This window comes from Arachis hypogaea, chromosome 19, assembly GCF_003086295.3.
Source record: "Arachis hypogaea cultivar Tifrunner chromosome 19, arahy.Tifrunner.gnm2.J5K5, whole genome shotgun sequence".
Lineage (NCBI taxonomy): Eukaryota > Viridiplantae > Streptophyta > Magnoliopsida > Fabales > Fabaceae > Arachis > Arachis hypogaea.
In genome coordinates this window covers 8,324,927-8,342,344 of record NC_092054.1, presented here as the reverse complement: position 1 = coordinate 8,342,344, position 17,418 = coordinate 8,324,927, and the positions used below count along the sequence as shown (strand labels likewise).

General features: G+C 26.2%; 1 protein-coding gene across 1 annotated transcript; it reads left to right on the top strand.

Moving 5' to 3' along the window:
- Positions 1-1,660: 1,660 nt before the first annotated feature.
- Positions 1,661-14,325, top strand: LOC112779917 (TMV resistance protein N-like). The gene is made up of 6 exons (XM_025824269.2): positions 1,661-2,306; positions 10,106-11,201; positions 11,324-11,632; positions 11,750-13,389; positions 13,508-13,630; positions 13,983-14,325. The coding sequence occupies exons 1-5, from the start codon at positions 1,804-1,806 to the stop codon at positions 13,602-13,604; spliced, it is 3,645 nt and encodes a 1,214-aa protein (XP_025680054.1). The 5' UTR covers positions 1,661-1,803; the 3' UTR covers positions 13,605-13,630; positions 13,983-14,325.
- Positions 14,326-17,418: the final 3,093 nt, after the last annotated feature.

Genomic DNA, 17,418 nt, shown 5'->3' with positions numbered 1-17,418 from the left:
AAATTATGGTCCACTTTGTTCTCACAGTATAGATTATTATGTATGGCACAAAAAAAATTATAAAATTAAAATATTTTTACAAAAAAAAATCGTTGATTGACAAAAATTTCTAGTTAAGAAAACCGAGGTATCTGTAGATAAAAAATCAAATAACAAGATTTTTAGTTATTTTTTTATATGAAAAATCTAATTTTTTATTAATAATTAATTTTAACATTTATTATCTAAAATTTAAAATAATTTAACGTATATACTTTTACATTTAATTAGGTATTAACTGTTAAGTCTGTTGCACAAATAGAAATAATTAATTCTTATACTTGCTATTTAAAAATAATATTTTTCCCTGTGTATATAAAAATATAATTAGATATTAGCATAAAAAATTATACTAATAATTATAAAATTAACTCAAAATTAATTTTTTTAAAAATAATTGAATCTTGATTCTAACTTTTAATTATAACATTAGTATTCTCTCTAAATTATATGTAATAAATATTTGAAAGAAAAGAAATACAAATATAAATATAGATTAGAAAGATAAGCGGTGAAAATTTAAAATTAAATAAAAAATTATGTATATAATAACAATAATAATAATAATATTTTTTATTTAAATTATATTATTTTGTTAATTTTGTTTTCTGTAGAAGTGAAAGATAGAAAAAATAGAGTATGAAAGAAAAGAGAGAGAAAGATAAAGATGAAGAATGAGAGTGAGAGTGAGAGTTTGTTAATTTTGGAAGAAAAAATTTTACTTTAACTATAAAAAAATATCGGATGACATATTTTGATTTGTTAAATTACTAATATAAAATATAAATTATATATAGAGTAAAAATAGTAGAGAGAAATAAAAAAATGGAGATAGATGAGAGAATTTAGGAATAGAGTTTATTAAGTTTGAAAAAAATATTTTCTCTCAATTTTAATAAGAGAGTGTCATGTGACACATTTAATTATTAAATTAGATAGTAATATATGATACATAATATAGGTATATTTTAATTTCAATTTTAATATTTTAATTTTAATTTTAATACAATTAAAGAATGTCATGTTGTATATTTTGATTGTCAAATTAGTAATTAGTCATTGATATTGATAATGATATATAAAATAGATAGAGTAGTTGAAGGAATGAGAGAAATAGAGAAAGGAAGAGGGAGGAGGGAATAACTCTTTAATTTTTGAGGAAAAGATTTGATTTCAATTGCAATGAGGGAGTGGCATGTGACACATTTTGGTCGTAAAATTAGTAAGAAGGGGGGAAGAATTCTTTAATTTTGGAGAGAAAGATTTAATTTCAATTACAATGAGAGAGTGTCATGTGGCACATTTTGGATATAAAATTAGTAAGGAGGAGAGGAGAATTCCTTAATTTTGGAGGAAAAAATTTGATTTCAATTGTAATGAGAAAGTGACATGTGATATATTTTAGTTGTGAAATTAGAGATATATAATAGAATAATAGATAATAGATATAATTATACCGTCAAAAAATTAATTATTGTATAATAAAAAATTTTAAAATAAATACTCAAATTTAGTTTTAAAAAATCAGATTAAATAATTTGATATTTAACAAACTTTTATTACTTTAAAATTGTTCAGAATAAATTAGTCTTTTTTCTATAAAAGGGTTAAATTATAACAATAAGTTTATGCATGGCCATCACTTCATGATCATTAAGGCGCCAGACCATATCATGTATTATATAAACATGAAACCAAGAGGGTTTCTGCTACTACAACAACCAAACCACACCGAACCAGACACAAACAAAAACAAAAAGAAAAATGGCCTTTTCTGATGTTTATTCTCCTCCTACACCTCCACCTCTCACGAAGTACGATGTTTTTATCAGCTTCAACGGTAAAGACACTCGTAACGGCTTCACCAGCCACCTTCACTCTGCTCTGTGCAGAAACCAAATCGAAACATTCATAGATTACAGAATTGAGAAAGGTGGTGAGATCTGGGAAGAACTCGTGCAAGCCATAAGAGACTCGTCCGTGTATCTGGTCATCTTCTCAGAACACTATGCGTCTTCAAAGTGGTGCTTGCGCGAGCTTGCTGAGATCATAGAACTCACAAACATGATGGAAAAGGGACACCACCGTATTATTCCTGTGTTTTACAGGATCGAACCCACGCATGTTCGGAAGCAGACTGGAAGCTACTACAATGTGTTCGCGGATTATGACAGAAATTTGAATTATCGCCTTGTGCGCCAGTGGAGGAAGGCACTCTTCCATGCAGCCAATATCTCCGGCTTCGAATATCAACCTCACCATAGCAGGTAAAATAAATTCACTGTAATTTAACTAACAATCCCCCTAAATAATTAACAGGAATATAGCTAATAACAAGTCAACAATTATTTTTGAATTGTATTTTATATTAATTAATTATCATTAATTAATAATTATTTAAATTTTATTTGTTAAAAATATAAAATTAATAATTATTAATTATAATTATTTAAAATTAGCTGATTAAAAATTATTTACTTATAATTTTTGTAACTAATTACTAATTAGGGTGCTTTTGTTAATAATTTATGTCTAAGTTAGAAAAGAGTATTAGAGACAGCAAGTTTTGTGATTTGTAACCATCAATTAGTTATTATTGGTATTTTTAATGGTATGAGATTCTTCTTTTTTCTTTTATTGGTTAAGTGTTGGCCAAATTTTAATAAAAATACTGGCCTCCTAAACTTTTTCAATAAATTAAGCAACTAATGTTTTAGGGTTGATATTATCAGTCTTCTTAAATTATTTTTTATTTAAATAATACAAAATCAAATAAAATATTTACTTTAAAAAAGTAACTAAAATCTATATTTATTCATAAATAAATCAAATAAATATATTTGAATATATTTAAATTTATTTAGTTTGATATTATATTGATTCATTATTATAATTGAATTATATTATATTCTTGATTTATAAATTAACACTCTTCGTTATGCTGATAGATAACATAATAGCAATACTGCAATAGCACTTGATATATTTAAGATATTATATATTTAAATATTAATATATAATATTTTAAATATATTCTAACAAAATTAATGTCCAGTCTTTATATGCCAACATATTCCATCTTTATAATTGTTATTATCTACATGCATGTTTTAACAAGCTACTTACTAACACACCAAAACAAAAGATCAGAACAAAAGGGTTCTTGTTGCATTGGTAAGGGGCTATCTAGGGTCGCGCACAAATTTAAACATCAATAATATATAATTATAGAAAAAGTATAGGTAAGCAACAAGATTTTTGAACAATGTGTAAATAATGTGAATTAATAGGGTTAAAAAAGTAAATTTGATTAGTAGCATTAAATTATAGTGTAGTGTATTTTCATTTGATTGGTAGTTATTCATATTATTCAAAATTTTCATTATTCCCCTAACACTGTCCATAATTATATACTCTTTAATAATTAAGATTAAGAAGTTCCATGTATTTCCACCGTTAAAATAGAGTTATAATAATATTTTTGTCCAATCCTCTCCTCTACACCTGGCCTATAATATTTTTAATTAGCGTTATCATAAACTTAAGCACGCACATACGCAACAAATATAAAATATATACTACTTGATGTATACAGCCATTAAGATAGCTAGGATAGTATATAACTTTTTATTAGAGTAATCAACCATTAGATACACCTTGGAGGAAATTGAAAACAATTTAAAGATTTGTAAGGATTTTTAATTTATTTAAAAATCTTATAATAGATTTAAAATATAACTACTGAATTGTTGTGGAAACCACAAATACAAATAAAATTTCCATAAATGAGTAAAAAATAAATAATGGAGTATAGATAAAACAGAGTAAAAATAAACGTGGTTAAAGGTAGAAAATTTGAGAGTTAATTTGATTGTTGAAAATTTAAAGGACTGATTTGAGTAATGGATAAAATTTGAGGGATTATTTAGCCATTTTGATACGGATTTGTCCTAAGAATTAGAGAGAAATTAAAAATAATCAGAAAGAATAAAAGAGAAATTTCTAGAATTAGAGTCAAAAGAGGAAAAATATAGTTTCTCGTTAGATTATGGATATCTTATATTATTACATCATACTCCTATTTATAGTATAATTTTCTAATTAGGTTAGCCAATACTAATTATATCATTACCCTATCTTTTAAAACAACCTTATCCTCAAGGTTGCGAAAAAAAAATATAAATCCTAATAAAAATTATAAAAACTAATTACAAATAATAAAAAAAAAATCAGCAATCCTAAAATAATATTGTCTATGTTACTGCTAAAAGAAATTTTAACCATCAAAATTCTATTAAAAAAAAATTTGTTCAATCCAAAACTAATAAAATATAATTACTGCAACAATCTGAAAATGAACCAAAAAACTGAAATCCTTAAAATTGAGTTTGAAGTCATTGTACCATTCATCACCTTCTGATTTTGGATTTCAGAAGTTAAAATAGGAATTGATTGCGCTAATTTTTATCTAATTTATTTTTTATAATAAATTTTAAATATTTAAAAATAAATTATTTTTATTTTTAATTAAATATTAATTTTTAATTTTCTTTTATAAATTGGGTATTATTTTTAGTTATTAAAGCAATCAATTTGTTATATACTTTTTTCTTATTTTTATTTTTCTATTTTTTGTTTTATTATTTCTTCTTTTTTCCCTTAATTTTTCTAGTCTTAAAATAATTTAAGGCTATTATAATATTTTAGTTATCTGAATTAAAATAATCTAACTAAAAAAAGTCCAATTCTAAAAAGAAAAATGTAGTAGAACTAGTCTAAAATATTGGCTTAAATTATAAATTATAGTTCATTTTATTATTTGTACAAAAATCAGTTTATTACTACTATTTTTATCCGTAATACTATTACGGGAATATAAATCTTTTAAAATTACGTAGGTCCTGGTATTGTAGATTATGACACAAAAAATTTATAGCATTAAACTACTTTTATAAAATAGTCGTAAGGGACAAAAGTCTTCGTCGGCTAAAAAGACCAGAGTCTTAAATAAAATTAAATAATAAATTTTTTATTAGTTATTACTTTCAAATGAAAGAGTTTAATTTTTTTTACTTAATTTTAACATTCGTTATCTAAAATTTAAAAGAATTTAACGTGTATATTTTTATATTTGATTAAGTATTAAATTTGTTAGACAAATAGAAATAGTTAATTTTTATGCTTGCTATTTAAAAATAATATTTTTTTTCTATATATATAAAAATATAATTAGATATTAACATAAAAAAATTTATATTGATAGTTATAAAATTAACTCATTTTTTTAAAAATAATTGAATCTTGATTCTAACTTTTAATCACAATATTAGTAATTTTTTTAAATTATATGTAATAAATATTTAAAAAAAAGAAGTAAAAATATATTTTAAAAAGATAAGCAGTAAAAATTTAAAATTAAATAAAAAATATGTATATAATAATATTTTTTATTTAAATTATATTATGTTGTTAATTTTATTTTTTGTAAAACATAAAGGTAGAGAAAAATAGAGAATGAGAGAAAAGAGAGAGAAAGATAAAGAAGAAGAATGAGAGAGGAAATTTGTTACTTTTAGAAGCTAAGAAAAATTTTTATTTTAATTATAATGAAAATATCTGGTGACACATTTTGATTTGTCAAATTACTAATATAAAATATGGATTATAAATTATATATAGAGTGAGAAAGATAGAGAGAAATAGAAAAAAAAGAGAGAGGTAGATAAGAAAATATAAGAAGAATGTTTTTACTAATTTTAGAGAAAAATATTTTCTTTAAATTTTAATAAGAGAGTGTCATGTGACACATTTTAGTTATTAAATTAGTTAGTAATATATAAATATGATATATAATATAGCTATATTTTAATTTTAGTATTTTAATTTTAATTTAATTTAAATACAATTAGAAAATGTTATGTTATATATTTTGATTGTCAAATTTATAATTAGTTATTGATAATGATATATAAGAGAGATAGAGTGCGTGAAGGAATGAGAGAGATAGAGAAAGTAAGAGAGAAGAGGGGAGAGTTTTTTAATTTTGGAGAGAAAGATTTGATTTCAATTGCAATGAGGGAGTGGCATGTGGCACATTTTGGTCTTAAAATTAGTTATAATAGATAATAGATAGTAGACAATGACTTTTATGAATAATGTGAATAATAGTCTCTAGAATTGACTCAATAAAGTAAAAAAATACTCAACTCCAAATTACCTCCTAAACCTTAACATTAGGATAACCATCGCACACTTAGTGAATTAAACATCCAGTCATTGGTAACTGTGCATAAATAAACCGAATCAATAGAAATAACCACCGTCGAACTAAGAATCAATATAATCATCTGCATACCTATTGAATTGAACATCTAATATATTCATTATTCATATTTTTTAGTAGGTAACCACTCAGATAAAGCCGCCTATTTCATCTTTTGCTAAAGATGTTTTCATGTTGTGTTTTAATTGGTTTCTGTATAATTTATTCGGTGTTCCTCGTCACATATTATTAAATTCTTCAAAAAATTTTCTTTTCAAAAATAATAAAAAATATTTAATTTGAACTAAAACCAAAAAAGTATTATATTAACTATTAGATTTTTTTAAAAAAATTATTTATATAAAAAAATATATCACATTCATCAAAAAAAAAAAATATATATATATATATATATATATATATAAAACAAGCTCAAGCCTCTTAAAATTTTTACAAATAAAAAAAATAATTAATTTATATTCGTACAATATATAAAACAATTACTATATTATTATATTATAGGTTAAAATTTATCAATTTAAATTTTTTTTTTCATTTTTAATATAAGCATTAGAAATAAATAAAATTTTTATAACTAAATGTAGTGTAGCAAAATATATATAATATTAATTAGTTCTTATAAAAAATTCTAAAAAAATAGTTTCTTTCATTTTAGTAAAATAACTATTTATTAAAGTAGACAAATTAATTATTTTCTTCTTATATACAATTTTTTTAAGACATAAAAGTAATTAATTAGAATATTGGTTAAGATAATTAAAGTCACTACTTCATTAAATTTTTAATTTAAAGAGAAATCCTAGTTAATTTTGGTATAGAAATTTCGAATTTGAAAACATTGATAAAAATTATGTTGAATTTTGATTTATTTGATTCTCATTTAAATTAATCACTATATAAGTCAAAGTTCTGTTTTAAAGTTATATTCGAACTTTAATATGATTTTTAAAGTTTCAATTTACTTAGTTTAATTTTTTAACTTAGGTATCCGTGACTCATATTAGAGTTTTAAGTGTTTAGTTGAAAAAAAATTAAAGTAAAAAAATTTCAATTGTCACATCATATAGTCGCTAGAATGTATAATGTAGCAGTCGTTAATCCATCTCAGCATATCGTTAACGATTTTGTGAGACAGTGACAAAAATAAGATCAGGAACCAATGTGAGTCATAACTATTAAGTTGGGAGACTAGATTGAGTAAATCGAAATTTTTGAAATTAGATTGAAATACGAACATAATTTCAGAGATCAATAAGTATTATCTCTTTGTTGACAATTAAGTTGTTTTAATGGTAATTAAGATCTAATAATGGTTTATAATAAAAAAAGCATTCTTTTGCAACAATGAACCTATAGTAGTAGTTAGGGGTGTTCATAGATTAGATCATATCCATAAATCCACAGTATTTATCCGTATCTGATCTGTAAGATGATCGAATTGGATCGAATCGGATCCACACTCTAATCAGATAGAAATAAATATGTTTAAAAAAGTAAACAAAAAAAATTATTGACTTTTTTTATAAAAATTAAATTTTTTAATATTTTTTATTTTATGAATATATTTGATATCTAATCCAAACATAAAAAATGCGAATATCGAATTTGATCTAATGAGTTTAGTGCGGATTGGATCCAAATTTCAGCCATATCCGATCTGTGAACACCCTAACAATAATAACTAAAAAATTATAATGATTATATTTTTAACTAAGAGGAAGTGCCAAAAAAAAGTATTAAATACAAGAACATTTAATCAAATATTAAAAGAAAATTTTACTTTAAAACAGTTGGACTTTTTTTGCTCATATATATATATATATATAATGTAATAATAATAATATGATAATTGTTTTATATATCACACAAATATAAACGTTTTTTCTGTGAGCCTAAGAAAGGTTTTGTAATAAGTCCTTAACTTTGTTATCGATTTTTGTAGTGTTAGTCCTCATATTATCAATTTGATTCATATATAATTCGAATGATAAATTATTTAGTAACGTGCTTCCTTTTTTACTGTGACATACTTGTTTTTTTTTTTTTTTTTATTATTATTATTATTATTATTATTATTATTATGTACATTAAAAAATAAAGGCCAAATTATTGCCATAACATAATAGAAGTATGGAAGTTTATCATTCTTCTCTAATGGAGGAAACAAAATTCTTTTCAATAGTTTATTTAATGTTTAGTAGAATAAAAATAAATTTTATTATAATAAATTTTAGTACGAGTTTAATATTTTTATTCATCATAAAATAGTTATAAAATTACTTGTAGATAAATTTTAGGAAAAAGAAAAAAAACATGATTTTTAATTTATTTTTAATTTTATTTTTAATTTTAAAATAAATTTTAATTTTATTTTTTAATAATATTAATTTTTTACCGTATATAATTATTCAATTATTTTTTAATTATATATAAATAAATTACTCTTAATAAGACTCTTTTGTGTTATTCAATTATCTTTTTTAAAAAATAATTAATTATTAAAATAATTAAACTTTTCACAACAAAAATAATAAAAAAAATTATGAACGAAAAAATTAACCATTATGATAATTTTTTGTATTTTTATTCATATTTTAATTATAAACATAAATATAATTTGATTATATTATTTATGAAATGTGACTATAGATGTAAATAAAATTTAGTTATATTACTTATATATAGTTTTATTGTATTGTATTGCTTATAAAGTTAGATTACAATAGAATTATTCTGGTATTTTTATATGTGTGACTAATTGGTGGTGTTAAAATATTACTCTTAATTATAAATAAGGTTTATAATTTAAAAAAATCAAAGACTCAATTAAAAAGATAAAAAAAAAGATGATGTTAAAATATTCTAACTCTTTAAAATAAAAATATTTGAAATTCAATTAAAAATTATTTAAAATTTAAACTCAATAAAAATTTATATTCAATGTGTTTTGTATTAAATATATTTAATAACCTATTATATTATATTGGTTGAAATTAGCTTTTATAATGTTAATTTTCTAATAACATTTTATTAGAAAAAACTATTTTTTCAGAATTTTTTAAAAATTAATTAATATTATATATATTTTGTTACACTACATCTTGTTATAAAAAAATTATTTATTTCTAATACTTATATTAAAAATAAAAATAAAATTTAAATTAGTGAATTTTAATCTATAATATAATAATAATAATATAGTAATTATTTTATATATTGTACGAATATAAATTAATTATTTTTTTATTTGTAAAAATTTTAAGAGCTTGTTTTATATAAATAATTTTTTTAAAATAATCTAATAGTTAATCTATTACTTTTTTGGTTTTAGTCTAAATTAAATATTTTTTATTATTTTTAGAAAGAAATTTTTTTGAGGATTTTAATAATATGTGATGAGAAATACCGAATAAATTATATAAAAACTAATTAAAATACAACATAAAAATATCTTTAGTAAAAAATGAAATAGACATCTTTATCTAAGTAATCACATTTTTAATATTCTTATTGTCTACCTATATTTTTCCTATATATATTATATATGTATTGATATTGGTTCAATTAATTTATTTAACCCAAATAAATAGGATACGTGTTACCTTGTTTAGCCTCGTCCTCACAAGAAGATACTTTTACCGAACCTTAATTATACATTTATACTATTAGTCTATTACTCTTTCCTATCTTTATTAATTAATTGGTTTTATTGCCATTTGTTCAATCTCCTCTTTTTTGGTGTGTATACATTTTAACTTTTTTGGGTTAAATTACACATGCCAGGACTGAATCTGACCTCATTGAAGGCATAGTCCAAATGATTGTCCGAAAATTGGATCAGAAATACACAAATGAACTCAGGAGCCCTTTTATACATGACCAAAATTATGCATGCATTGAATCTGTTTTGATCAACTCACAAGAAGTTCGAACCATTGGAATCTGGGGCATGGGCGGCATAGGAAAAACAACTATTGCGGCTGCCATTTTTCAAGAGTTCTCTCCCAAGTACCAAGGTAGTTGTTTCTTGGCCAATGTAAGAGAAGAATCTTCAAGGCATGGCCTCAGCTACATATTCAATAGACTTCTTTCTGAGTTGCTGCAGGAACATGTTCATATTACCACTCCAAAGATTGTGTCTTCTGCTATACTCCGCAGATTGAGGCGTAAGAAAGTTTTCATAGTGCTAGATGATGTGAATACTTCTGAGCTTTTAGAAAATTTGCTTGGAGTGGGACAAGATTATCTTGGAGTTGGTAGCAAAGTTATTGTTACCACCAGAGATAAGCATGTTCTTCTGAGTAGATCGGTTGATCATATCCATGAAGTCACAGAAATGAATGAGGAGAACTCTCTCAAACTCTTTAGCTTGAATGCCTTCAACAGAACCCATCCTCCTGAAAATGAATACTGGGAGCTATCAAAAAGGGCACTTGCTTATGCCAGAGGAAATCCTTTAGCATTGAAAGTTTTGGGATCATTTCTTCATTCCAAAAGTGAAAAGGAATGGGACAATGCATTGACAAAACTAAAGAGGATTCCTAATGCAGATATTCAGAAGGTGTTGAGGTTGAGCTTCAATGAATTAGATGATACAGAGAAGGATATATTTCTAGATATTGCATGCTTTTTTAAAGGAGAAGAGAAAGAAAAAGTGATAAGAATATTGAATGAGTGTGGCTTCTTTGCAGATATTGGAATAAGAAACCTTTTAGACAAGGCTCTTATATCAATAGCTACCAATAAAAGCATACAAATGCATGACTTGTTACAGGAAATGGGTCACAAAATTGTATGCGAAGAATCTCTCAAGAACCCTGGAAAGCGTAGCAGAGTGTGGCACCCAGACGAAATTTGCGACATATTAAAAAATGATAAAGTAAGTAAATGACATTTTAATAGAACATGTTTTTTGAAAAATTAGTTACACTAACATTGATTATTATTATTATTATTATTATTATTATTATTATTATTATTATTATTATTATTATTTGTCAGGGGTCTGCTACAATTGAAACCATATATTTGGATATGACTGAGCGGACAGAAATATGTATAAGCTCCGATGCACTTAGAAAGATGCCAAAGCTAAGGTTACTTGCTTTTGCTAACGACAATGGCTATGGACAAAAGAGAGTTGATTATACATTGAGTCTTCCAACAAATCTGGAGTTGCCGAATGACTTGAGATATATCCAATGGGATGGATGTCCATTAAAATCTCTGTCAACCACTTCTTGGCCTAGCAAGCTTGTTGAACTCTCCATGCCATATAGTGATCTTGAAAAGCTTTGGGATGAGCCCCTGGTATTTTCTTTTTCCTTAAGAAAGAGAATAATTAAAACTTATGTGATTATACAAGAATAATTCTATCTATTTAGAGTTTCCTAATTAACTTACTTGATCCATTATATGCTATTGCAGAATTTTCCAATTTTGGAGCTAATTTATCTGGCTAGCTCGAAACGAATGATAGAGTGTCCAGATTTATCCGGTGCTCCAAATCTAAAAGAAGTGTGGGTGAATGGTTGTGACAAATTAGCTCATCTTCACCCTTCTATTTTATCTCTTCCAAAGCTTTCAGGGTTATGTGTGTTTGGATGCACAGAACTTAAGAGCCTTTCTTGCACCACTTGTTCACCATCTCTTAAAGATGTCGTTGCTTATAATTGCCCAAATATGCAAGAATTCTCTATCCCAATTTCAAAAGATAATTCTCATATTAATCTGCATTTGAGGTCAACTGCCTTGAAACAACTACCTTCATCAATTGTGCATCTTCAAAATCTTGATAACTTCTCATTTCCAATCAGTGATCTCCTCATGGATCTTCCAGAGAAGTTCACCAATCAAATCATTCTTTCAGACCCTAATAATCATGAATGTGACACGGTGGCCACCTTAAGCACAATCCTACCCAGCCCAATGTTCCATTATCTAAAAGAACTGAAATTTGATAGATGTCCAAGTTTAACTGAACTCCCAGACAACATCTCTTTGTTATCATCATTGTTGTTGATAACCATTCATGACACTAATATCATGACCTTTCCAGAAAGCATTAAGAATCTTCCTCGGCTCAAACTTCTTTTTATTTGTCACTGTGAAAGGTTACAACTTGTACCAGAGCTTCCACCTTCCCTTCAAGCTTTTAAGGCCTGGGACTGCAAATCTTTGAGCACAGTATCAAGTTCCACAGAACAATTAAAAAGACAGCAGGGTACTACTTTTGCATTCCTGAACTGTGTGAAGTTGGAGGAAGAGTCATGCTTTACCATTTTGAAGGATGCCATTGTTAGGGCTGAAGCACAACAACTATCACCAACATTAGAAGAAAACAGAAATGAAGAATTCATTGTTGATTATGGTGATAGTTTTCTTAGTGAGCATGACGTCAGTGTTGGCAAGGTTTGTTATTTCTTGCCAATTAGAGGAAGTAAACTTGATGACTTGTTCCATCATTGCTCTTCACAAAATTCCATCAGCATTCAATTGCCGCTAAGTTCCAATTTCTCTGGTTTCATTTTCTACTTGGTTGTTCCTCCGATACAACCATGTGATAAGGGTGACATTGAAATGAGTTTTGGCTTTGAATGTTACTTGGAAACAAGTTGGGGTCAGAGGATCCATAAAGCAAGTTTGTCCTCACTGAGGTGGAGAAACTGTGTTTACATTGGATTTCAGATGAATCTTTTGTCGGATCATGTGCTATTGTGGTATGATTCGCAATGCTGTAAGCAGATAATGGAAATAATCAGAAGAAGAAAGGCCATTGATGATGATGACCAGAATGCAAATCTGGAAGTTAAGTTCTTTGCTCGGCTACCAAACAAGGAGCAAGTGGCGATAAAAGCGTGCGGCATCCGTTGGATATACCCAAATATGGAGGAGGAATCAAGAGGGTGCAGATTCAAGAGAAGCAGGGATGTTTTTGAGTTAGAAGCCATTGCATCTCCACATAAAGAAAAGGGGTTCGAATCTGATGATGAAGGGGAAGAACTAGTTCCTCCAGCAAAGAAATTTAAGCATAGCTTAATGGAAGTTGAATCAGTAGAAAACTTGAGGTAATCTTTTAATTAATTGGTTACTATAACGGAGTGTTAATCAGTTTAGTTTAATTTATGCATGCTTTAGCCAAGATATGCTAATAATATTTTCCTCTTTAAACAAAAAATTGAACAGGAAAAAACTTGAACAACTTTTGCACATTCAATTTGATGGAGGCTCTCTTAGCGCGGAGATCAAATTGGGGTACAATGTGTACTCCATTTACAATTAATTCTTATGAGCAATTTCAGTTTAAAGGTACATATTTTGATTACATTCCTTTTATTAATAACCTAGGACTGGATATTCTATCTAATATTGTATTATGTTAGTATCTTCTTTTTTCTTTATATGTATATATAAAGAAAGTGTGCTTCCCAGTTCCCAGGGTTTTTTTTTTTTGGGTGTCAGACCTTCTCAGTTATATTTCTAAAGATACTATTCTCTTTCTATTTGTTATTTTCTATTTTTCTTCCAATTATATTTCTAAAGATAGTAGCTAGTTTGGATGGATCCTATTAGGGTTTAAATTGCAGCTGCAATTATAAATGTGATCATGGTTATGATGGTCGTAATTACGGATATTTGAATTTTGTGATATTTATCACAGACTATTCCATACACGCTGCTGCAAAACCGAAAAAAAAAAAAAAAAAAACGCTGCCCTATCTATATGAATAACAATGAAAGAAACAAAAGCTTGAGCTTGCTGTTAATGGCCAGAGGTAGAAGACGCCATGCTGACTAGACCGGATCGTGAATTGCTACACTTTCTGTTGGGCTTGGGGCCTCGGCCAATTTCCATAATCAAAACAGGCTAGTGCTATTAGTCCATTTCAATTTGATAGACTAGTGTAGAGTCAAAAAACAAATATTTGATTCCAAAGAAAAAAACAAATATTTGATAGATTAAGATTAGTGTGCTCCATTATCTTGTTACTTTTGATTTTGACCCCCTTTTTTTTCACTTTAACTTTTGGTTATAATTTTATAACCTCACTATTTTAGAACCAAATATTAATTATTAAAAAAAAAAGAGAAATGAAAAAGAAAAAGGAGAGGAGCTATGCATGCATGTCAAATATTAATTATTAAACCCAATTAGGCTCGATTTATTTTGTTTATTAAATAAAATCGTGGATATTTATAAAGTCTATTTAATTATGGTTAATCTGTACAAAACAAATCTTTACACTAGTGCTTCCCATTAATTATATAGGTCAAACTGTAGAATTTTAAAATCCAACAAACAGACCAACTTTAATAAAACTGCTACTAATCCCTGCTTTCTAGGGGTGGTAATGGCGCAGGGGCGGATTTTTGCTCTATCTAACCCCGCTCCACCACACAACAACTCGTATAGAATCCGCCTCACTTTTATTTGCGAGTAATAAAATGTTAAACTCTAATCCGTCTTTGTGGGTATCTGTCCCGTCTCTATAATTATTAAAATTCAATAAATAAAATTAAATTTTAAAATTTATATAATCATCATCACATATATAACATAAATTAAAAAAAATTTAAATATAATACAATATTATTAATCATTTACTAATTATTTTACATATATTATACATATTATATATTAAAATTATATATATTATATATATAGAAGAGTGGGTAGGGACAAGTATTACCTAAACCTGATCCCACCCCGCTAAAAACCTGTCCCGGTGCAGAACGAGTAGGAACATAATGAGTACCTGCGAGTTTGGATGGTATTGCCTTTTCTATCGCTTTCCTTGTAGCATGAGAAACTGGCATTTCAATAAGTTCTTGAATCGAATTGAACCTTCAAAAAAAATTTTTTAAAATTTTTAATTCAAAGGTTTTGGACCACAAATAGTATGTTACCACATATGAAACTTCGCCTTGTTCCTGTTACCTTTGTTACCACATGTTCTCGTATTCCAAAGCAAAAAAAAATGTCTATTTTATTGGATTCCTTCAAAATTGTGAGAGAGACATTACAAGAATATTATCTCGTATTGGTATAGCTTAACTTAATGCTATTCAGAATATTTTTTTATTTTTTAACTCTGCGAATCTTCTAACAATGGAATTCATGCAACCTTTGGTATATTATTTTACATTCCTTATTTCAGTGTCAATACCGTGTGTAGTATGTATGTGCAGATGCTCGTTTCCATTTTGCGTGATAGTTTGTTTATCCATTTAATTAATTTGTACAATTTTCGAGTCCAGTTTAAATCCCTGGATGGTATTCAGTGGAAGATCTCACCCTTCATTGTATTCTCTCTCACATTTATTTCTGATTTCACTTGTAAAATTAAAGGTGAAAAATTACACTTTATTCTTTTCAATGACCAAAAAAATAGAAAGAATCCATTTCCTAAATCCCAAACCTAGTGTGCCAAGACTCAAGGAGCAAAATAGAATTGCTTCTTGTTATTACTATATATATCACTTCTCATATTGATACCAACAGCATATTTATATCTTAAAATTTATATATTTTGGTGAGTACACAATAAATTATTACTTTTACACTGTAATCCAACTCACACACAATATAACCGCATGTTATTATGTTAACAATTTCGTTACATGATCAATAAAAAATCTACTAACTTTTGCCAACTTTTACTTATAGCTTGTATTTACTGAAAGTATTTTTATAAATGTATTTAATAGAAGTATTTTTTTTATGACAGTATTTAATAGAAATATCTTTGTAAATATGTCTCGTGAATATGTCTACTTATACATGTATCTTCTAGTAAAAATATCTTTAATATTAATTATTGTTGACAATAAATTGACAGATAATATATTAGTACCTTATATTTTTTCTTATGTTAATTAATATAAAACATTTTGAAAGTGAGCTGGCTATTGAAGGATAAAAATTAAGCTCAGTTACTTTAATTTTAACTAAAAATTAACAGAATTCTATTAAAATTATATTGGAGTGAGCCCCTTTATTTGCACCTGGTTCTATCAATCTAATTCAAAAAAATATTTTATCCCTAGCACCATATATATGTAGGGAGATATATAAAAGTGCTTATATATATATATATAAATATAATTAAGATTTGATTAATTTTTTATACGTGTTAAACAATTTTTATCTCATGAATTGGTTCTTAAAATTAAATTATGCCCACTTAATTTCTATATGATATTAGAACTAATATTATACACAAATTCAAGCCATCAAAATTCAAGTTTCAAATTCTTGTTAGTTCTAAGAATAAATAAGTTAGGAATTGAACACTTTCTTACACGTAATACAAATTATTTCAGTTTTATCATTTGAAAATAATCAAATTATAAATAACTACTACTGTATTATATTAAACCACTCTTCCACCTTAGCCCATGACAACAATAAAGACGTCTCACGGCCCACAAATTCAGCCCAATAGAATACACAAATTAAATTATAATTTAGTCTTTATCTTATCTTATAGTTATCTTTATCTTTATCTATATCTTATCTTTATCTAATTTTATCTTTCATAGGCCAATACTCTATATATACTTAGTTTTACCTTCATAGTTTACAATTCATTCAATCAATAATCAATAAAATTTCTTCGTCTTTTTCTTTCACAATTCTTTTATTTTCCTATTCTTTCACAATTTTATTATGGTATCAGAGCTCCTCTTGAGCTCTGTTGACATCCATGGATCAAGGAGAAAGGGCACACCAGCAACTTCATCCGGAGTCTCTTTTGGACCTTTCGTCAGCCCAACACTTTTCTTTCATGGCACTTCCTTTCAATGAAGAAGCTCGTCCTTCAAACCAACTTGAGCTTCTGCCAAGTCCAACTACTCATTATCTTTGTTCTTTCAATACCTTTTCTACTGTTAACAATTCTTCAAATCGAGATTCATTCTTGAATACTTGGATCATTGATTCTGGTGCCACAGATCACATTGCATCAAATTTGTCTTGGTTTATTTCTTACACACAAATTTCTCCTATTATTGTTCATTTACCAAATGGTTCTCGAACTACTGTTTCTTATAAAGGCATCGTTCAATTTTCACCATCCTTGGTTCTTCATGATGTT

Coding starts and splice junctions, on each gene's coding strand:
- LOC112779917 (XM_025824269.2), top strand. CDS start 1,804: ATGGCCTTTTCTGATGTTTATTCTCCTCCTACACCTCCACCTCTCACG. Junction 11,633..11,749: donor AGCTTTGGGATGAGCCCCTG/GTATTTTCTTTT, acceptor ATGCTATTGCAG/AATTTTCCAATTTTGGAGCT. Junction 13,390..13,507: donor GAATCAGTAGAAAACTTGAG/GTAATCTTTTAA, acceptor AAAATTGAACAG/GAAAAAACTTGAACAACTTT.